The 23,428-nt window shown below is 39.0% G+C and overlaps 1 protein-coding gene across 2 annotated transcripts in view; it reads left to right on the top strand.

Moving 5' to 3' along the window:
* The window catches only part of PCNX2 (pecanex 2), a 151,166-nt gene that overhangs the window by 23,330 nt on the left and 104,408 nt on the right, over window positions 1-23,428 (top strand). For both annotated transcript variants that reach the window (XM_071431933.1, XM_071431942.1), the window contains 6 exons: window positions 514-607; window positions 11,721-11,856; window positions 14,863-15,005; window positions 16,163-16,316; window positions 16,415-16,447; window positions 23,098-23,269. In XM_071431933.1, the coding sequence (XP_071288034.1) occupies window positions 514-607; window positions 11,721-11,856; window positions 14,863-15,005; window positions 16,163-16,316; window positions 16,415-16,447; window positions 23,098-23,269 (732 nt within the window). The remainder of the gene's footprint in view (window positions 1-513; window positions 608-11,720; window positions 11,857-14,862; window positions 15,006-16,162; window positions 16,317-16,414; window positions 16,448-23,097; window positions 23,270-23,428) is intronic.

Genomic DNA, 23,428 nt, shown 5'->3' with positions numbered 1-23,428 from the left:
GTGACCCTGGAGATACTTTGGTTTTCTGCCTGTTCCTCCTGGCTCTGCTGTGGCCAGAAGGGCAGCAGCTGCCAGCAGGGCAGGTGACGCAGCCTCTGGGTCAGCCAGCACCCACCCTTGGCTCTGTGCTCCTCTGCAAACAGGGAGGAGCCGTGGCTGCACTTCTAGCAGAACTTTTTGCTGCTTTCTACCTCCTGACCTCACCTTTGTGAATGGAAAGAGGGAAATCTGATTTCACTTTTTATGGTGAACTTACCTTAATTGATGTGCTTTGTGTTTAATTTGCATGCCTTTTAAATTCTTGCTGTGACTTCTGTGGTTTGATTTTTCACAGGTTTTCAGTTGTTCAAGTGTTAATTTGCTTTCTGAAATCTAAAATGAGCCTAATGCACAGACTGAAAAATATATATTTATAAATGTCCCTGACACAGAATGCGTATTTTGTATATTTTTTGTGTACACAAATAATTGCATCACTGAACTGACATTTTTTTCCCTCTTTATTTTCTAAAGGGGAAATCAGATCCTGCTATTTAAAAGCTGGCTGTCAGAAGGAAGGAAATTTTAGACATCAGCTATCAAATTGTGATTGTATGTCAAATGCTCAGTAAGTAAGCCCTTATTTTTAGAAACTTTGAAAGTTTTCATTGCTGGAAACTATGAAACTGTAGCTGTGAAAGATGCACATGAAGGGGAGTAGTGGTGAATAAATGTGCTAACCTTTTCTAGAGAAGTCAAAGCAGAAAAATTTTTTTGCTTTGTGCTAAAACACAGCTTTATAAGAATATAGGAAAGAAACAGTTTCAAGTGAAAATTGGAACTATGCACTTGGCTTTATTTATTTTCTGGGAATAGCTGAAGTCAAGTGTAGCTATTATAAGTGAAATTGCAAACAAAGTAAGTGGGACTGTTCTATCAACATTGTCTTGTTTGCTTCACATACCTGTTGCATTCTTTACAGATTTTTAGTGCTGTGTCTGTATCAGTCATTGACCTGTGGATTCTAGCTGCAGAGCCTTTCTCCTTGCATTAAATCTCTAATGATAAATTGCTCTTCCAAACAATTTTCTTTTTTTTTTTGAAAGTTCTTTTTGGAGTGATCCATGTAAATCCTGTATTTATTACTGTGGTTTCCACACTCTTTGATGTGATTGGTTGTTTGCATATCTGTAAGAAGAATTGTAGCTATTCATAAGTATTGTAATGAAATAATCTTGGGTTTTATACTATTTTGCAGCATTTGGAGAAGTTGAGTGAGGGAGTAAGAATGGTCTTTTTTTAAATAAAAAATATTGTTCTTCAGGTGTTTGGCTTTCAGTGGAGGCTTTTGAAAAACTTGGGACCATGTTAAAAACAGCATTTTAGATAGAATGCTATTATGAGAGACGTGAGAATAATGCTTTTATTTGTCAGTGGGCAAAGAGTAAAAAATAAGAAAAAATCAAATAGTAGAAATGTTCTGTCTTTAGCAAAATAGCCCCCTGCCCCCATCCTGGTGGAGTTCAGTTTTGACCTAAAAATTCAAACATTTTACTTGGGTTCTATTTATTTCTTGCAACTCTCTTTGTTTCACCTTGCAGAGAACACTCTTCTGCTCCCCCTTCGTCTAACTGCGAATTTGAATCTGTCCCAAATTCAGAAATAGTTGTCTGTCCCCTGACTTTTTTTTAATCAAAGGAAGGACCATTTTCCTTTCCAAGTAAGAAGTCATGCTGAATCTGCCTTTGCTAGATGCTTCTTTGACACCTCTGTCTTGGTTTGCAGACCTTAAGGGATGAGGTTTATTTTTAAGGGATCCACTCAACCATGTTAACAAAAGCAAGTTCAGATATTCTTTATAGGCATTTACATGCATGTAATTTCTTAAGATGAGCACCTTTGCTGGAAGTTTCAGAGTAAAGTGATAGTTCAGGGAATGGACCAGATCAGCAAAGAGGAGTGGCTTCCCAGGACTTTCTTTGTGGGAGTCAATGGGAAGCCAGAACACGAGCTTTTCCAAGAAGAGAGCAGCATGAAGGAAAGTTCAAAGCAGAAGTTAATATGAAAAATGAGGAAAGGGGACAAGGAAGCTTGAAGTATGCTTGAGCTGGTTTTTGCAGGGGCAGTTTGTAATGTCTAGGCCAGAGAGATTAGTGAGAGCTGTTTGTTCAGTGGGCAGTTTCTGCCATCTGTGAGTAGCTTGAAGGGTAGCACAGGAAGGAAGGAGTTTTTGTTTTTTTCTTCAGGTGTTCAGCATCAAGCAGTTTTGTATTTAGACAATATGGAGCACTTACAGCATATAGAAAATGGAAGAGCAAACCTGCTTTGAGGGACAATGCAGGAATGATGCATCTTCCCCTCTTCCCACTTACAGGCTTGCTCATCAGTTGTGTCAGGTTACTTTCTTTTTTGCTAAAGATAAACCAAATGATCAGCGAAGGAAAGGTTATTAGTGAAGAAAAAGGCAAATAGGATAAAATGAAGCATGAGGTGTAATCAATGAGTGCTTCACTTAATCTCTTCTGTGTGTCTGTCTGGAGACAGGACAAAAACTATTCCCTTGAGGGTAGGCCCTCTCTGGTGGAGATTTCATCATAAGAGTAATCCATACCAACAGGAGATGCTGCTGTTATGGAAGGATATTAAAAAAGAGACATGGAAAGCACCTCTGAGATGAACATGACTTATCTACCAGCCCATGAAAAAGTTAACTAAGGAGAAGACAACAATATTGACAGTGCAGCTTCATGAGCAATTGAAATGGTGCAGAAACAACCAATAGCTTTAGGCCTGTTGTGTGAATTCAGTAAAAAGACATCCAAATTAGATTTCATGAGTCAAGAGATGTAGGAGAAAATTAATGCCTAGCCAAAAGAGGTGTCATCCTCCTTTCATAGGAGGGGGTGGGTTTTTGGTCTCATGGAGCCCAGATTTCAGAATTTAGAATAAGCACAGAGAGCAATACAAAGGTTTGCAGTAGATGTGTATGAGCTCTTAAAACACTTATCACCAATCATGCTTGCTTTATACTTTTAAGATTAAGCAGCTCCTTAGGGGAAAATGTCAAACTGAGTTGAGCAAATGGAATAACCACGTGGATTTGAATGGACTGTATCCTGATGTGCTTCTTTATGAGGAAAATTGACTCAGGACAGAGGATGACAAGAGGCCTCTTGCCCTGTGGGTGTTGTTGGGAGAGGCAGCAGACCTGTTGCTGGTGTCCAGGAGCTGTGATGCTTCTGGGATGCTGCAGTAGTGGAAGGGGAAGGAATTTTGACTGGAGAGGGTATGAACTGTGGCTGGTTTGCTAAGAGTAAAGTAATTTCCTTATGAATTGGCTATACGTAACTATCTTTTAACAGTGTTATGCAAAACTGAAGGTGATGTTTAAATATTACTCCAAAAAAGTTCTTAGAGAAAGCCTTGAGACAAACTCATTAGCATTTTATGGTCTTCAATTCAAATTCTAACTTTCTGTCTATTGAGTCCTGCTATTGTCTTCTCCATTTGTAGGCTTAAGCATTTCACATCAGATTATTAGGAACTGAAATTAAAGTAATATTCCTATGGCCCATAAACATTTTATCTTCTTGTCATAGCATCTAAAATTAATTTCTCACAAATAATTCAAAATCTTAACAATGTCACTGTCACAGAAGTGAGGACGTGTTACAGTTTTATTTTTCTTCTTTGTTTTTGTGTTCTTCCTGCTTTTCATTTGCTTAGGAAGGGGTGGATGGACAACAATGGATTACAATGTGCCAGAGAAAGCAGATGTCCAAATCCGAAGGAGTCTGTGATTTCTTCCTTCAGACACTCCTTGACATTTCAGGCAATACTGTTAAAGGGAATAGACTTTGTCTTGTCATGTCTTTCTGGTTCTGCAGTGTTGTGAGATGATCTTTGGAGTATTCTCCAGTTTATCATTATTAATATATACTCCATCATTTTCTACTTTTTGTCTTTGTGTGTTTTTGGTTCTTTAGCTTAATTGTTGGCTTTTTCAGCTATAGTAGTTGTTCCTAATATTACCTGTACCTGCAGCCCTTGTTCTAGGAAATCTACAGAGCTTCTTAAATGTTGTCATCTAATTGCAAAGCTCCCCTACCTTCTCGGTGATTTCTCATGTGCAGCTCCTCACAGCTCTGACTCCTTCATTGTACAGCCAACAAACTCCAACTCTCCCCTCACCTAGCTAACCCACTCCTTTGTAGCACTCCGCTTCTTATTGGACACAGCTGTAGCCTATTAAGGGCAGGCCTGTTCCTAATCTTTGGTGATTGGTACAGCTGCAACTCCTCAGGTGTGAGAGTACCTTCTGCACTATCTTTATTTTCTTACATTCTATCCCTCCACACTTAAATGTAGTATAAATACTTTCTTATTAATAATTCCCAAAATTATCCCTTAATTCTGTTAAAGGTTACTGAAAATTAGAATTTTTTTCAGATTGTTTTTGTGCTTGGTTCTTGCCAAATTGTCTCTCACTTGTCTAGCAGTGCAGCTTTTAAAATATTTGAAGATGTAGCCAAGTTAAATCTTGAGGAGGTTTTTATGTTGTAATTATCACCAAAAGTAGGTAATTCCTTTTCCATCATAATCCCCACTTTGGTGGGTGATTCTTGTCACTGAGTTTGGTAAATTATTTAAACATTCGCAGGGCTGATCAAGTCCCCAGTTATTGTCAGTGTAATTACCCTGACCCCACTTTGTTTGTTGGCTTGCCAGCAACACCTCTTGCCAGCAGTCCCAGTGGAATGGATTCCCTGCTGAGCTGATTGCATCTAAATTTGATGCTCCCATTACTCTGCCAAATTCACCTCTAACCATAAATTGCTTTGTGACAGGCTTTGACAGAAGTATAAACTCTATTCCCAGCTCATAGATTACGTTAGAAATTAGTACAAAAAGACCATTTGAATCTATTCTGAAGTGAGTCACCAAGACATGTGGTGGAGCCTGGCTTTCCTGGAGGTGGCTGAACAGGACACCTGCTTGCCCTTAGTCTTGGTGACATGGGGAGACAAAGCCATCACTCCAAACATCCTCCTTTCCTCCTCCTTCACCTAGATTTATATGCTGAGTGCCATATTGTAGGGAATGCCCCTCTGGTCAGTTGGGGTCAGCTGTTCTGGCTTTGTCTTCTCTCAGCTGCTTCTGCACCCCCAGCCTCCCCACTGATGGGGTGCTGTGAGGAGCAGAAAAAGCCTTTGGGGCTCTGTGCAAAGGCTGCTCAGAAATAGCTAAAAGATACCTGTGTTATCAACACCATTTCCAACACAAATCCAAAACACAGCTCCATACCAGCTACCATGGAAAAGTAACTCTACTCCAACCAAAACCAGTACAAACAGAAAGAAGGATTACCCAGCTCTTAGCAAAAAGCACCTTTATCTTAGGTGCAGATTCTCCTTACTGTGTAACACTTGAGCTTTCATTTGGAATAAATTATATATAAAACCCAACTTGCTCTATACCTTCACAAAAAAAAATTATTCAAGTTTGAGCCTTATCCTGATTTCTTGGTCATGTATATTTTAATTTACCTGTAAAATTATTAAAATACCACCTTTTGTAGGATAAAATTATATTCATGTGTGTTTCATTACTACACCATGGCTCAACCATACCAGTACAATCATGCATTCATATTGCACTTTCCAGACATGTTCTGTCTGAGCAGTTGATCCTCTGAACTCCTCACCTTTTTCAGATGAGGCTCTGACACTGAAACCAGGCTTCTAAAAAGCTATATTACAGCTAAAATGTTTTGCAATACAGATAGACACCTCCATTTAAAACAATTACTTATATTTTTTTTTGCTTGTTTGGAGAATAGTTTTATTTTTGGTATCATTGGGGCCAAAAGTTTAAAAGTATTTGCAACAAACTAGTGGCTAACAAGTACTAAAAAAATAATTTAAGGGACCTGTCAGTACAGTTGGAGAGTGCTGGTGTTTCTGGCCCTGGGCAAAAGAGAGAATGTCAGATCAGTGAGCTAACTTATTTGATTTACGTTCTCACCCCAGAATAAGCTGTTTGAGTGTGTTATTCTATATGAAAGTCTATCTGAATGCCTTAGTGGTACTACATGTCTCCTTCAAATATCCACTAATATTTAGAATGTTCACTGCTGGAAAATTCCCTGAACCTTTGAGGTTATTTCTCATAGGAGAGAGTAGATTTTTTTTTTTTTGGTGTTTCAAAATGTTTTAGAATGTGACCAAAAAGTGTGTCACTAAAGCATCTTTGTATTTCTCAGCAAGGTGACCCAAATAAAACAGTCCCCCACTGCTCTTGTAATAAGCTGCTGAATCTTAAAGATTTCTTAATGCTCCTTGTCAAGTTGTGGAGTTCTGCAGCTGAGAATGTTTTGAAATGGATGTGACAAATATTACAGAGTCCTCTTTGGGATTCAGTGGTTTCAGATGAGCTGCTCCCCTGGGCATAGAGCTGCTTGAACACATAAATGAGCAGGGGATGTGCACTGAAAATGGTAATGTTTGCGTTCTAAGGAAGCCATGGATTTTTCTGAAAAGTACTCTCTACAAACTTAGTAGCATTTTCCTTATGGCTTGCAAGGGGCAGGAGGAAACCCTTTTGTTAAGCTTGGCCAGTTAAAAATCCTTTCCTTTATTTGTGTAGGGGTTTTTAGCCCTGCTTTCATTGAGCACTGGGCAGGGACACGAGTGTTTTCAACAGAATGAGACTCAGAGATGGGAGGGGACCATGCTGCCACATGATGGCAGCAAAATCCTGCTCAGTACTAGGAGTTTATGGAGTGCTTTATGTGTTGGGACTGGTTTCTCTCCCATACCCTGCCTTCCCATAAGGAGAGCAAAAAAGAATGTTTTAAAATATTTTGGAGATAACACAACTGTGGAAGCTATTAATGCACTAATTCCAATAAGGCTGCATCTTCTCAAAATGCATCCTCTAGTTTATTAACTAACACATACTGTTTGTTTTTAAAGTTTTTAGTACATTTATCTTTGCTTTGAAATGTACTAGGCTTGCAAATTATCATTTTACATGCTTATTAGCAACATAAAAGTATCTGAATACTGGAAAGTAAGAGTGTATTGAATGGACCCCATTCTTACCATTTGAGCAAGAAGGCATTTATCACTTCCTGCCTTCATATTGACCACAGTACCTTTGGGAACGTGCTTTACAAGGCCTTTCTGTCCATCTGCAGTAGTTGACTTTATATATACCACTGCTTGTTTTGCAGTCTATTGCAACACTGCAACAGTGATCTGATATCTTTTCTGCCTATTATGCCAGCATATCACTACATCCAGCTTTCACATTCTGTAAACTCAGAGACTCTGCCTTATTGTCATTAAAGGTGTTATTTTTGCTAGTAAAACAAATGCCAAAAATTATCCCCAAATCCTGTAGTAAAATGTGTTTAAATACACATTTGTACAACTAGAAAAATATGAACATTTAAGAGAGATTTTGTCTTTAGCTTGACCTGCCATGAGATATAAGTACTGAAGAAAGTTAAGATGCACATTCTGAATTAATTTTACACTTTATGAAACTGCTAAGTCTTACCAAAAAACGTGAACAGTGCTTCCTCTTTGAGTTTTTTCTTTTTCCTGTGATTGGATTTGTCACATAATTATCCACTGCTAATCCAGCTATTACTGGTGTATTTCAATCTTCTTACATGCTCTGAGATGCTTTTTAGTGTAAGTCTTGTTAGTTGGGAACTGTAAGCCATCGTTTTCTTAAAAGAAGCAACATCCACAACTTTAGTGGCTTTTAGTGTCAGTCTTGAGCTGTGCAGTACTCTGGTCAGATTGGTGCTGGCAGCTCTCTAGTGGAGGCCTAATGAGCAGCATCAGTTCAGACAGCTACATTTGAGCCACAAACTGACTGTTTTGGAAGAGCACAAGGGTATGGGTGTGCTGAGTCGCTGCTGTGTTGTCAGCACTGGCTAGGTTTTGTACAACCACGTCACTCAGGTCTCAGTTCTGTGCTTTTGGGTGTACCTCAGACCAGTACTCCAGAAGCAGTTGCTTGTTGGATGTGCAGGAGGAGACATTTCTAACTCTGAGCTGCCTTCTGGCTCTTCCCAGCCATAGCTGCTTACCATCACCTAAGGGCAGTATTTTAGGGAGTATTGTGCACAGCTTTCAGCTGTATTATTTATTATCACTATGATATTTATTACACACTGTAAACTCTGTAGTGACCCAGACAGCTTTCTTAGGCAGTCCAATGTGATCTTTCTGGTTTTTAGCATGTGCAGACCTGTCTTCTCTCCAATATGCAGGTTAAAATGAAATCTAACCAAGACCTGCAAAACAGCTTTGTTAACAGGGAATTCTTTGTGGTCTGCCTGTATAATGAACTCATGGAGGGGGTCAGACCCAAGGCAAAATAATCCTAACAAAGGGGATGACTTAGGCTGGATTATGTTTGAATGGCTAAGGCCAAGTTGTTGATGGTAAAAGGCAACAGGCTAAACAGAGGGGGAGAAGGAAGATTTTTCCAGCACTGAGTGGTTATACTGAAACATTCTATGTGTTAATATGATTGCTGCACTGTCTTGTGCTTACTGAGTGTTCTTACAAAATGGGATTATGAGCCAGAAAAAAATTCCTGGTTTTATACCCAATTATCAGTAGAGGGTGCTATGTTGCTTTTGAATTTGATCTGCGTAGGTTATATGTTTATCAAAGATATTTTTAGTTAATAATTTATTACTCAAAATTTAGTTCAATTATACCTTTGCTTACATTAGCAGTGCAGTTTACTGTGATAGATCTTGATAATATTAATTTGATTCTGCAAATGAACAGATTTTCTATTTAGCAAGATTCTGTGTTATACTGCGATCAGCTCCGTTTAATGATTTTATGATTAGAGAGTGTTTGCTCCTATTTGTATATGGTAATACATTTATGGAATCTAGTTTATGGGCTTACAAAAACACAAACACCATCATTGCATTTCTTACTGGTGTTTGCTGTCAGTGTGATAGCAATGTCATCAGATGAGATGTACAGTTTCTAAGTAGCTGTGCAAGCAATTCATCTTTGGGGGTAGCAAGTGAATGTCAGAAGGAGGTTGTGTGGAAAATAGGGATAAGGAAGACAAAAGCAGCAGACAGGAGCTGAAGGAAATGGAAGATGAGGAGAGAATAAGAAGGTACAGAGAAATGAAGCTGATGACTGCCAGATGACAGATTCTGATTTTGGAATTGTTGCTTTACTAGCTCTGCCTTCCAAACTTCTCTGCCCTAATTGCTTTTTCAGGCTTATAAAGTTTCTGACTGTTCCCCACAGTCAGTGTCCTGGCTGCTTGTGGTCTCCTCTGCCACTTGCTGAGAGACAGAGCTATGGATTTTTGATGTGAACCCAAAACAGACTATGGGCCCTCTTGGCTTTTTGGTTAACTTCAAGTCTGGTGGTAGATGATTTGATCTTCTAGGTTTATTCTTGGAAGAAGGCTTATTAATAAAAGATTGTTGATTTCTGAGAGCTGATAGACTCCTCTGGTATTCTGTTCCATCCATCTGTCCTTCTGCCATTTCCATTTTTGGTGAATGTGAGATTAAAGATGTGGTCTGATCTCAACATACTTTTGGCTTTTGTAGAAAGACAGCTAAAGATGCAACAATTTAGTCAAGATTGACTCTTCATTTAGGAAGGAATGAGCAACCACTGTTTTATTCCCCTGCTCTTTTGTTGAGTCACCTTTTGGGCAGGAATTCTCAGGCTAGTGTTCCTGCATAGCCTGGGCGAAATTTTCCTACTTCTTGCTGTGAGCAGGGAGACTCAGGGTTGCAGCCATAATGATAAGGAATGGGACAGCTCATCCTGAGGAAACAAACAAACAATCCCTTGCCTTCCTTCTGACTGGGCAAGGTTGCTCTGTAGTCCATATCTGTGGGAATCTTACTCCTGGGAGACATTCCTCAAGGCTTCCTCCATTTTCCTCCTGCTTAAATCTTCTGATTGTGATCCAGGATCTTGGATGAGTGCCATCCCTTCTGTACTGTTTTGTTAATAACTGCTGACAAAGGAGATGATTCTTACAGAGGGCTGCCTTGTGGCTGGGACATCAAGTGGGTTGTGGTGGACCGTGTTCTCATTTGCTAGTGCTGTCCAAAGGGAACATGACAGCTTTCCTGACTCTGGGGAGTGGATCATGCTGCTGTCTGCAGCAGGAGGAGTGTGGTGTGCAGAGGAAGCCATGAGGGTCAGAAGTATGGGTGCTGTCATTTCTGCTCAGCTGAGAGTTCTGCTGGAGTGGCAGATGGTGAATATCAGGTCTGGAATTCAAGTCTGATAGCAATCAAGGCTTTGAAAACATAAACTACCTGGCTGAGAAACCAGAGGCAGGATGGCTCCTCTGCTGACATCCCAAGGCTGATTGTGTTCCTGTTGGTCCAGGCAGAGCTATCAAATCTTGGAGGGGAGGAAAGAGTGTATGCATTTCAACCTGTTGGTGTGGCACTTCAGCCCTTCTTTTAAGTAATCCAGACACTGAGCTGTGTTCCAGAACAAGGCTAACCACTACAGCTGAAGTTAACATCCAGTCATGTGCAGGACAGCCACAATTTTAATGCTTTAACAAGGGTTACATAGGAGCCTTTGGGAACTGGCAACCAAAGGCAAGGAAAGTTGAGTTAACTAAAATTAAAAGGTGCCTTTGGGGCAAATGTAGGGTATGCAAGAGGAGGGTTTTAATCTTTGCACTGCCATAGGCTTCCTGGCTGACTGTAGGCAGATTGCTCTAGTTTCTTCCTGCTTGTCTTTATGCAAAATAAGAACAACAGATATTGACTACCTTGCATGAGCACTTAGGTGCTTTCACCTCAAGTAGATACAAAAGTAGTAAGAGCCCAAGGCAGGTATCCAGAGGCAGTGGGGCAATGAGCTTGGAGCAGAGCACTTGATGTATCAATCCCATTTGGAAGATAATTAGAAAGAAGTATTCAAAATAGATCTCTTCCCCAAGTAACAATTATTTAACTTCAATAAAGTTGTCTCTGTAACCCAGTCAGTCATGTCATGGTAACACGATTTCTGCAACCCAACAGGCACTGCTGCTCTAAGTGCAGATTTTCACAAGTGTTTAGGTGCTGTACTACAACACAAAACAGGAAATGTGAGGAAAAACAATAAATAGTATCTGGCTCAGGGCCCTCCCAGGGTGAATTTGCACTCAGTACATGGGGGATATCCTGAATTAGCCTTATGTGAATTAGCTCATGTATTATTATCCTGGTAGGGCAGAAGGAAGTTCTTGTAGCCTGAATTCTCAGCAGGGTAAATCAGTACTCACCGAATTCAGTGCAGGTGAAACTAGACTAGCTTGGTACCTAAGTGAGCTTGTTGGAAGCTATTGTGGGATCTGTGCAGTATCTACTTTGCAGTTTTGCTCTGTAGATGTGCATCTCTAAACTTAAATTGTCAATGGACAGAAAAAGGCACTTGTGAAGTGTGATTCCTTGAGGGTGTTCATCTCAAAATGAGAAAAGCTGTGATACAGAAGTATCTGTTTTTCTGTGGTGGATGTAGTAAATCAAGTGTATCTGAATTTGGGTGTTGACTGCTTTGTGGATCTGTACTAGATTTCAGATATGAAGGTGGAAGGTTCCCAAGTCTTGTGAGCCAACCAGTAGTGTAATTACAGGCTTTCTCCTCTAATGTTTCAGAATTGTTAAGAAGATATTGCTGCTTAAAACAATCTCTTTCTTTCCTGTCCTCTGTGCACAGTGAAATACAGTTCAGCTCCTCCAGTACTACCACTTCAGAGAGCCAAGAGCCATCTTCTGGGGATCAAGCAGCCAGCGCACTTCAGCAGCAGCTCCTGCTGATGGTGGCCAGAAGGACCCTTTCAGAAAACCCACGGGTACACTGTTATATCTGAGTTTCTAGCATCTTGATGAACTGCTCAATGAACAAAGGCTGCAGGCTTGTTCCTGAGACAATTTTGTTGTTTTTGCTATACTGCTTTTCCTGTTTATTGCTCACATGGGAGAAGATGTGTTTTATGTTGATGGATGCAACTCAGCTGTTTTCTACCGACACTGAGTAGTGTCCTAGGGGACTATTTAAAGACTCAGTCACCGAAAAAGTTCATCTTCTATCTTCAACCATATTTCATTTGGAAGAGGACACAGCTGTTAGGATTTTAGACACACCACCAGATTTTAATAGTATGAAGTGTTTATTCCAGATTCATTGCTGTCATAAAACTTCATGTCTGGTTTCACTTTTCTGAATTGGGCAACCAGGCCTCTGACTGTTTGCTGTGGAATGTTGAAGCCACCTCCTCAATGCAGCTAGTAAAAGAAAAAGGCCCTCAGACTTCAGTTTGCATGGTCTTATGTGGACATGAACTTTACAGTGTTTGGGGTCTGTGATTTATATAATCTGTTTTTACAATTCCTTTTATAATACCTTTGACTTTCTCTCTGCCATGGCAAATTTTAGTTTGGTATTTATGAATAACAGTAAAATGACAGTTAATTGGCTTTCATCTTAGATTTCACACTGGAATGTTAAGCTAGTAGTAACTTGTATAAAGGAACTATTTTAAACTAAAAATTGTAAGTTGTCCTGAATAGTGTCTTTCATATTTGGACAGTGTCTTCCATCTAAAGGCTTTGATGTTTTCCAGATATTTATAGTCCTGTAAACTGCCTGTAAATTAGAGAACAATTGTCATTTCTTCTTTCTCTTTGAGGAAGACAGCTCCTCAAGGTCACATTAGCAAATTTGTAGCCAGGCCAGGCAGTAATTTCAGAATGTCCTGGTTTCTGAAATTTTTTTCCTAAACATGAAATTCTGAGCCTACATAAATCAGGAAAAGCATTGTCATTGATTTCAATGAAGCTAGGGCTTCAGGCTGTCACTGACATATAAATTTATGAAGTGAATTTTTATAAGCCCTTTTTTGATAGGAGAAAACAGTTAGACTTGAGTGGCTTGCTCAGGGCTAGTCAGAGAGTTTCCCAAATCCAGCTCAAAAATCTGACTCCCACCTAAGCAGTGCAAGACTCACACAGAGGATTTCATCCAAAGGTTGCAGTTCCTCAGGAGCCAAAATGTTCACTTATGCACTCAGCTAAGGGCGTGTTAGGCTGTGCTGGGGACTCAATGATCAGATCCTTGGGTGTTTTTAGTGAACTCTCTGCCACCGTTTTGATTTGTTTTATCTAGTTATGGTGAGCAATCTACATTAGATATGTGAAGTTAATGACTGCAGCAGTCTGAATTTTGCTTTACTTTCTGTTGGGTATTAGCAACTGTAATATTTTAAAACATGTTTTTTTTTCTTTAAAAATGCCCTGACCCCATGTTTAAGTTACTTTTTAAAGTAGTAATAAAAATATTAAAATTTGGATGACATAAACTACTTTCAGATTTTAAAGTCAGCATAGTGAAAGGATTGCAATTGGTCTCATGGCTTTTTAAGCACTCAGAATTGTTAATAAAGGAAAAAATGCTAAATAGCCCAGCAACCCCTTGCACATCTCAATGCTCAGAAGTATGAGGGATTGTCCTGCACTACTAGCAATTTAGCTCCCTGGCTCTGCATGGCTGTACACTTTTAGTCAGTTGGAGGCATGAGATTAAATGCCTAAACTTGAATTTCTTTCTCCAGAGCTTATGCTAGCCTGTTTCACCTCATGTTTGCCAGCAGACTGAGGATATCTGAGTTGTTTCCCAGCTGATGCACAGAAGTACATTGTCATGTGTAAACTCTGTCTAAAACTCCTTTTCCTGGAAAGGGAAGATTAGAAATGATTCCAATATTCTGAGGAAAAAAATGTAACAATTCCTTTGTGCAGGTGGACACGTTGTTTAAAAAACTGTGCTTTGCTAACTGTTATGATTCTAAAATCAATTGCTTCACACAGAAATCCCCTGCCCTAAGAATGTTAATCTAACATAGATAACTCTAATATAGACATTGCCTAGAATTCTATAATAAGTATATTTGTTGATTAATTATCTTTAAGGAGGGGCAGGTAAAAGGCTGCCTGGGAGGAGATAGAAAACCACTGGAATTCACAGTAATTTGAAATCTCAAATTCTTCTTCTTGGAAGAAAAATGATTGATTATTCCCCCTCCATAACATCAGTAATGATGTACTTTGTAAAAAAAATCATTGCTTTGCAGAGATTTTTTTCATCTGTTGTCTAGCTTTGCAGGCCTGGCTGATGGTCTGCAGATAGTTGGAGGGGAGTTGTAGAGAAGAGTTGGAAAAAGCCTTAGAATCTGGCAAAAGCAATATTCAAAAGGGTGGATTTATGATTATGATGGTATAATTAGAGACACTTAAATTAGTACTGTTTATGCTCTTTGTGCTTGTTTGCAATTTTTTTTCCTCCTCTTGCTGTTCTTGAGGAGGCATACCTGATGTGGTATTCAAAGCATCTCTGGAAAGATAAACAAAGCTGTGGTCTGGAAAAGTTGATAAGTCATACCTCTAGACTTGAAGGCTAACTTATTTTTTTTTTAATTTAAAAAGAAGGATTTGTCCTGTCATGTTTTTGTGATGTGCTGTAATTAGCCTGATGCATGGGAAAATCTAAAAGAAACTTTAGACATGTACTGGATCTGGACTAAAAAATAATTAATTTTTAAATGAACATTTAGTATTACTTTTTTAAGCATATTGTCACTATTGAGCTACATAATTAAATAGCTTCTATTCTTCTGCAACAATTAAGCTAGTGTGATATTTTTATTTTTAATTTAAAATTAAGAAAATAAATATGCTAATATACTCCCACTACCCCTTTTAGTTAAAAAAAAAAAAATCTGATGTAAATTTGGCCTTTTGGACTCCTGTTTTGCTGGCAGCTGTGTGAGAGAGTTTTGTGTATTTCTTGTTTGTTTTTATAGCAGCCCAGCCAGGACCCTGAGGATTCTTCATGTTCTTCAGCACAAAGGAAGCTGAACAGGCAGTTTTACAGATTTGTTATATTCCCTGGCAAGTGGATTAAAGTCTGGTATGATCGTCTCACCTTGTTGGCATTGTTGGACAGGTAAGCTTGTTTTTGCTTGTTTTTTTTAGAAAAGCTGCTCTAGGTAGTGTTAAGATGGGTGGCTCTTCATGTCCAGAAAGCAGTGCTGATCACTAGAGAAGGAGAATTCAGGTTGAGTAGATAGGGGTGTTTTTGCTTTAAGTTGAAGTTCAGGGTTGGTTTCAGTGGTTCTTGCTACCCTTTGTCTTCAGGTAGAGACTTTGATTCATGTGAGTGCCAGGCTTGTAGACTAGTCTGTAATTTGACTCACAGATGTTACAGATCCAATGATTTCTGATGAGAAAATCAGTAGTAGAAGAGTCCCAGGGTATTGTAAACCAAATACTCCAATGTTTAAAAAAAGAAAATGATTTACAGAATGGTATTCAGGTGAAGGGTTTTTTTTGAACTGCTGCATCTGTCCAGTTGAAGTTTATTTGTCTCTGCTTCTATTGGTGGTGCTGTGCCATATGGGTTAACATGGACTCCAGAGCAGAAATTTCAGATGGCAGTTTTACCTGATGCAGAAATCAGGCTACATGTCAGGGAGTTTCAAGTCCAGAGCAGATATTTACTTATCTGTAGTGTTTTATCTCTATGTTTCAATTGCATGGAAATCTTTTCTGCTGATAAGCTCTTTTGTTACAGCCTGAATATTGACACTGTTTTTTTATCTCAGTTTCCATGTTCTAACAGAATAGATAAATAACACATCAGATGACAGATTTGGTCTTTCATCCAGTTCTTTGCTGTCAGATGTATATTTTTCATTAATGGAATGCCTTATTTCCTCATTTAAAAGTGTTTGAGTATTTGATTTTATTTGTAGTTGTTAATGTGTTGGGGTTTTTTTGTTTTGTTTGTTTTCGCTTTTATAAGCATACACTTTTCTACACTCAAATCATCTCCATTGTGGAATTCTAATTGGAAAGTGAGATGGGAAGGGATGTTAGACTTCAGTGCATATGGCTTTTTTTTCCTGTAACGTTTTAGCTATCATTTTGGGTAAGGTTTTTGGCATGGGGATGAAATGCTGTTGAACATGGAAATGTAGTTATGGGATCCAGTGAACTCTGATGGCTGCAGCACATACCAGCTCATACCAGCTACAAATGCACCTGCCTTGCTCTAATGAATCTACAAATATTTGTACTTCTCCAACACTTTTATTCACATAGGACAGAAGATATAAAGGAAAATGTGTTTGCTGTCCTTCTAGTAGTTCTTGTTTCACTTCTTGGATTCCTGACTCTGAACCAAGGCTTTTGTAAAGACATTTGGGTTCTGTTGTTCTGTCTCGTAATGGCCAGCTGCCAGTATTCTCTCCTCAAGGTAGGACTCAAGTTCATAGCCAATTGCTGAATTCTTTTCTAACTTCTACAAAGAAAAAATCCTGTAAGCAAACATCTTTTCTTTCTGTTTTGTTTTAGAGTGTTCAGCCTGATCCTGCTTCGCCCATACATGTAAGTCTCATTCAGTAAAACAAGTCTTTCTCCTCTATTATCTCTTGTGTACTGTGAAACAGCTGGCTGTTCAGTGAAACACAGGTATTAGCTGTTTGCTGTTCTAGCTGATTTATGAAAAAGAAAAATACATCTGTGATTTCAAGACTTTGTACTAAGTTTAATTATTTTTAAGCTATTTGAATTCATCACTGCTATTAGAAAAGTGCTTTTTCTTTAAGTTAATATGTGCAGTGAATATTCATCTGGACTATCTTACTGATGTTGGATCCTGTGACATCACACAAACCTTTTCTTTGCTTTCCTTTAGAAACAGGCAGAAAAGAGCAGAAAAGTTCCAGACTAGCAGCTCAGTTGTTGCTCAGTTGGGATTTTTTTTTTGTATTTTTTTTTCTTTGAGACTGGGGATTGATCTTTTTATTTTTTAAATCTGCTACTGAAAAATTATTTATTAAAAGTATTATTAGATCATTGAATGACACAGGTGTTTTCCCTGTTACAATATGGTCACAGTTTCTGTGCTTGTGTCCTGAAGAATTCGCTGAATCTTTGGGTGAATGCAGGATGTAAGGACCCTTGCTGATTGCTATGGGTTTTTTTATTGGATATGTCTAAGAAATTGAACTCTGATGGTGCCAACCACCTTGCAGAGAACCAGTTCTTTACACAAGTCTTTCCTTACTATAGGACTGTTCTAGAGGCATCCTCCTACAACTTCAACTTTATCACTCCACCTATCATGGTGTCTTAGCATTTTTGATTTGTGGATCTTGGAAGACATTTCAGTGGCCATAATGCCTTTTCCTTTCTTTTACACTGGGTGCTAGTTGCTTCTGTTTCTTATTTAGCTCTTGGAATATTTTTGAGGATGTCCTCTCTTCCCTCAAGTTTCAAAAATGACATGTTGAAAACTTCAGGTCTGTTGGATCAGTTCCCTTTGGCAGGGTGCAATTATTTTTGTCAGTTTAGAGGCTAGAAGTACAGGCTGAACTTGAAATTGATTTTTTTTCTATATGTATACTGCACACTTCACTAGCTGGATTTCAGAGGATTCTCAGTTTCTCTTTCATGGCAACTGTTTAGGGGTGAAGTTATGGTGGTTTTGGTTATAATGCATTCATAGGAAATACCTGTCTGCATAAAAAGTAGAGAAAGGTTAAAAACAGCAACTTACCCATTGTAGGGTAATATTTTCAATACATTAGAGAAATAGTCCAATCTCAGTGAAAAGTTGGGGGATGTTGTGAGTAAAATAATATAATTTGTCAGCCCAACTGGCATCTGTCTAGATATAATAATGTGAACTGTAATCAAGTAGTTTGCACTTAATCAGACATTAGTAGTGTGTGCATTTGTTTAAAGTGGGTGGCAAACAGTTTAGTCAAAACTTCATTATGAACCTCTCCAGCCCATATGTTTTTATAGTGTTAAACATAAGGTAGTGTTTAAACAGAACTTTTTTTTTGGTGCAGAATCCAGGTCTGAATTTCAGGTTCTCACAGTACTATTACAAGTGTTATTTTCTGTATTGTATTGTGTAAGTCATGCAGCAATGGAACAAAGTAACAATAGGTGTATTCCCATATTCCTTTTCTTTCCTAAAACTTTATTAGGGATACTCTCTGGCAAACTTTTTGTGCACTATACAAACTACAATAGAAATAAAATTTAGAAAGCTTTTCCACTAAGAGTTTTAAAGGTAGAGGTGTTGTCATGCTAAAATAGAAGATTAGCAATTTCTACATTATAACTTTTTAACACAACAGGTATTTGTAAAGGCTTGCTTGAGCTACTAAGCACCTCAGAAACAGGAGAATGAGTAGGCAAGAAGAAATACCATGTACTGTTTCATAATTCATGTGACTGCATTAAATTTGAAGACAATAATGTCTCTTGATGTTAATGTAAGGATAGAGAACAGCAGAGTGATTGAAGAATGATCAATATCACACCCATGAATGAAAATGCAGATGAGATTTTTTTGAGTTTGAAACAAACCATTATGAGCCTCAGATCTGCACAGTGAATTAAGTTCTGTTCATGGATCCATGAGTAGCCACTATGCCTTATGTTATCCACGGCTGCCAAGGAGGTTCCAAACTTCTTCCCTATATCATGTGCAGAGTTTGTTTCTGTTAGCCTGTAGCATTTTGAAAGACTGCTTTAAAATAGCATCCAGTGAGTTCAGAAAACACAATGCCTAGATGCCATAAGCTTTTGTTCCAAACTCCCCCTGAGTGTATTCACTTGCTGCTGTTGAGGAAAGAGCTTTTATTGTTGCTGCAGGTTTAGTACTGGTGGCTGCTACAAGATGGGAGTTTTAGGCTTTCCAGTTCTGGTCCACTGGGAGCTGGTGACCTTTAAGTGCTGTTTACACAGGGGTATGTGGTTCTGGGATGGTGAAATTTGGGAGCAGCCTCCTCACTGGAGTGGTGGAAAGAAGAAAATCAAGTCCATTCCAAAGTGTGTTATATTTTGCTGTTAGTCACCTGATACAAGCAACCTGCTGGTGACTGCAGGGTATTAAAATTCAGAGATCCAAGAGATCCTTGTCATGTGCACTGAAAGATTTTAGAAAAACCTTAGGCAAGGTTTTACATTTAGTAAATGGCTCTATAGAAGGATCAGGAGAGCTTGTCTCTAAGCACCTCATAAGACACCTGCAAAGCTCAGCATCAAGCTCGGGCTTACAAAGGTATTTGAGCTTGAAAGATTGCAATCATGCTCTTAAGAGATTCCCTAAATCTTGTTACATATATTCATTGTCTCAGTCCTGTTATGTCCCAAAGCAGATAGCTAACTCAGCTGTGTAGCTACCACAGGCAGTTTCCTAAATCCCATAAGGCACTTATGAAGTATTTGTAATTTTTCCCTGTAAGCTTTTCTGTAGAACTGAGCACATGCACATTTCTTTATATAAAAAAGCCTTCTGTCTTCTTTTACATGTGTGCACCCACAAACAAAAAAAATCCATTAGATATTTCTAAAATTTTTCTATTAAAATGCTTTGCAGTCAAAACTACTGTTGTAGTAAATTGAAGTGTTTGTGAAAATACTCCTTGTTGAAAGTCTTCAATATTGTTTTAGAAATATGAGATGCATCACTGCTGTGTTGGTAAGATGTGAATGTGTATCTGAAACATATTAATGAGAAACATGGACATGAAAAAAGTGACTTTTTTTAGCAGACTGTGGGAAGGGAAAAGCTTTCACTGACATTTTTATCAGTGAAGGAAAAAAAAAGATTGTTTAACAAATGAAATGTAAAATATAAATGGAATTCTGCTTCATTATTTAATTTTTTCTAAACAAGAATGCAGAGTGGAATCATTTCACCAAGATTAAATCAGTTTTGCATGTCAAAATCTGGTGAGCTTGCTTAGTAAAACAAAATGAACCCTTAATATCTAAAAGAGCTTGTTAAACAAGTTGTGCTGCCCATTTTGGTGAAGGGCTGCCTAGCTTTGTCTGTCAGGGGCAGGTACAGGAGGGCTTTGCTCCTATTTTTCTGTTTGTTTCTTTCTAAAACCTTAAAAAATTTTCATGTCTATTCCCTGGCTGTGACTTTTGGGAAGTGATCTTCTCTGTCCCAGAAGGTGTCCACTGTTGCCCTCAAATCAGTCCTGTCCCAAATAGTGCTCCTCACATGAAGCATGTAAATGACAGTGAAATACCACGTTAATACTTGCGGCAGTTCCTCTTTCTTCTGTTGTGTCGCATGTTCCCCAGATGTGGGGACTGGAGTGTTTGCTGTGCTCTAGGAAGCTCATTCAGCTTGAGCACAGCCCAAGTAGTGCAGGAGCTGTGCAGACACTGCCCTTCTGAGTGCATTGCTGCTGCATTGCTTTGCTTCTGTTGATAAGGTTCTAGAAAGATTTCAAGATTCTGTCTCATTACCCACCACCACCACCTGAAAAACAGGGAAGGTAGTATTTGTTCACATTTTGCAGCTTTCAGAAAGCCTCTGGAATCTGCTTCCTTAATCATAAGTGGCATTACTATAGTTAGCATGGTAAGAGTGATTGTATTAGTCTGTTCTATTCTAACTAAGATAGAAGTGACCTACAATGATCATCCAGTAGCACTGCCTGACCACTTCAGGGCTGACCAAAAGTCAGAACAAGTTGTTAAGAGCATTGTCCAAATGCTTCCTCTAAACACTGACAGGCTTGGGGCATCAACCACCTCTCTAGGAAGCCTGTTTCTGTGTTTGACACCTTTTCACAAGGAATACTCCTGCCTGATGCAGCTTTCCCATGCCATTCCCACATACCCTGTCACTGGATGGGACAGGAGCCAGCACCACCTTCTTCACTTCCCCTCCTCAGGAACCTGTAGGGAGCAATGAAGTTGCCCCTCAGCCTTGTCCTCTCCAAACTTCACAAGCCCAAAATCCTTAACTGCTCCTTACAGGACATTCCTTCCAACGATTTCACCAGCTTTGTTGCCCTCCTCTGGATGCCTTCAGGGACCTTCACATCCTTTTTAAAGAGTGAGGCCCAAAACACACAGCACTCAAGGTGGGGCAGTACCAGTGCTGAGTACAGCACGATAATCACCTCTTGACCAGCTCATGTGGCTGTGTTTGATGCACTCCAGATGCACTTTTCCCTCTTGGCTGGTGGCACTCACAGTGGACTCACATTGAACCTGCTGGTGAGCAGCACCCCCAGGCCCCTTTCTGCAGGGCTGCTTACCAGCCACTCATCTCACAATTTACACTTGTGCCCAGCATTACTTCATCCTAGGAGCAGGACCTAGCATTGAATCTCATTAATCACTGCCCAGCATTCCAGTCTCTCTAGTTCCCTCTGCAAAGCTGCCTGACCCTCAACAGAGTCAGCAGCACCTCTGGGGTTGGTATCTTTGGCAAACTTGCTAAATGGTGCAAGAACTCAGCCCTGAAGAACTTCACTGCTGATGGGTCCTGCCAGATGTGGCCCCTTTCAGTGCAGCTCTTTGAGCTCTGCCCACCCTTCAGCCAGCTCTTCACCCAAAGCACCACAGACTTCTTTAGAAGTAAGAGTTAAATATGCACTGTAATCCTAATTGAGTATGTCAGTGTTCTGCATGTGACTGCAAGGTGTGTGGAGTTAAACCTCTGGGCTTGTAGTCATCAACTCTGTCTTACCCAGCTGCCTTCAAATAATCACTGTGCAAAGATAAAACTGGCTTCCATAGGTCAAGAGGTAAGATGAGAATGTAACAGAGTGTAATCACCATAAAACAGCCTAGAGTGAATGTCAGCATATAAAACATAAAGCAATTGTTTAGGTGCATATTTATTGGTCTCTTTTCCTAAGGCACAGCTCATATTTTACATAAATGAACTGAAGTTTAAAAAAGGCCAGAAAGTAATAGCTTAAATTATTTTTCATTTTTAAAGTTGTATCATTATCTTTGTAATTCTCCATGGAGAATGTGGCCATGTGTCCTATTAAAAAAAAAAAAAAAAGAAGTAGTAAAATTGAAATTGATTAAAGAGCAAGGATTTATGTCCCTGACTTGATTCATATTCTATGGATGTGAGGCGTGATGTAAACCCACCAGTTCCCTGTAATCTGCCACCTTGTTAACTGATTGATCTCAAAAGAGAGTACAGATCAGTTAATAGCAATCTAACATGCAAGCTTGGCTGGCAGCCAAACAAACTCAGCCACAGTTTCAAGTCAGTAAGTAGACTCAAAAAAAGACATGATCTTTTATTATACTCACTTAAATTGCATTTTTCAAATAAGAACAGTTGCACGGCAGCTTTAAGCGAGGCAAACTTGGATTCTTGTCACTTTGATTCTGGCTTTTCACACTCTAGGAAACTTTTGACTCATCATGTTTACAATGTCTTAGTTACCCTTAAACTTGCTACCAGGAGAGCTATTAAGGTTCTTCTTAAGTGTCTGTTGGGTTCCCTGGCCTGCAGCCCCACAAAAGTGTTTTGTAGGATTAGTGGGAATCAATTGTGTGAGAGATTTGTATGAAAGACATCAGACGAGGTTCCTTCCAGATCCTACTTCCTTTGGATCATAATTTCAAAGTGCTTCATAAGAAGCAGACCAGAAACTGCTGATGAGTGTCACCCCTTTCAGAAGGCATGCTGATTTACTGTCAAGTGGTTCAAAGAAACAAAAAAATTAAATTCATGAAGGAAAATCCATCCCCATGCCTCACACTGTACCAGGCATATGCTCTATTATAGTTTTTATTCCCAGGAGTCAATTAAAAATTAAATTAATTTTAAATTTCATAAAGTAAAAAAAAAGAAAAGTCAAACCACCTGAAGCAGATGTTCATTGAAATAAAAGAAATACTGAGAAAAATTATTTTTCTACTGAGATGAAAGATGCAGACAGATTGAGGTTTCTTTCTCCACAAAAAATGGCAACTACTGGAATTAGTAAGTTTTGAAAGGTCCAGAAGGGTAAGTTTTTCAAAAGCATAAATGGTTGCTGGAGTCAGTCTTAACTGCTCATTGTGTCTTTTGAAAGTCTCCTCTGGAAGAAGATGAAATACTTTGTCACATTTTTATTACTAATTATTATGTATAAGTCATTAAAATATTTTGTCTGACTCCTGACCCTCTCTCCAAGTTAATGCAGTGCATGCAGTAGAAGAATGAATATAAAAGTCTAACTTTTTGGTTTTTCTTCCAGGGACACAATAAAATCATAATCTACAGCAGACCTGTATATTTTTGTATATTGTGTGGCCTTATTTTGCTGCTAGATGCTGGATCTAAAGACACAAATCCTCCTGTTTATACAATGTATGGCCTGAAGCTCTTCTCACCTAGGTCTCTCCAGTCAGCCAGAGACCATGTAATAGGTGAGTCAATGTTTTTCCTAGGACTGCAAAAAGGAATTAAGTGTGAGTCTTTGTTTTCCCATGCTGACAATCAAATGCAAGTTATGAGGCACAACCTGAAATCAAATTGATAGAAACATTTGGAATGACTTAAGATGAGGCAGGGGCAGCTGGCAACCT

Source organism: Agelaius tricolor, unplaced genomic scaffold (assembly GCF_023055355.1).
Source record: "Agelaius tricolor isolate 1412-34295 unplaced genomic scaffold, bAgeTri1.0.p SCAF_1, whole genome shotgun sequence".
In the NCBI taxonomy this organism is placed as follows: Eukaryota; Metazoa; Chordata; class Aves; order Passeriformes; family Icteridae; genus Agelaius; species Agelaius tricolor.
Note: the sequence above shows the minus strand (reverse complement) of the source record. Positions and strands in the feature narration are given on the sequence as shown.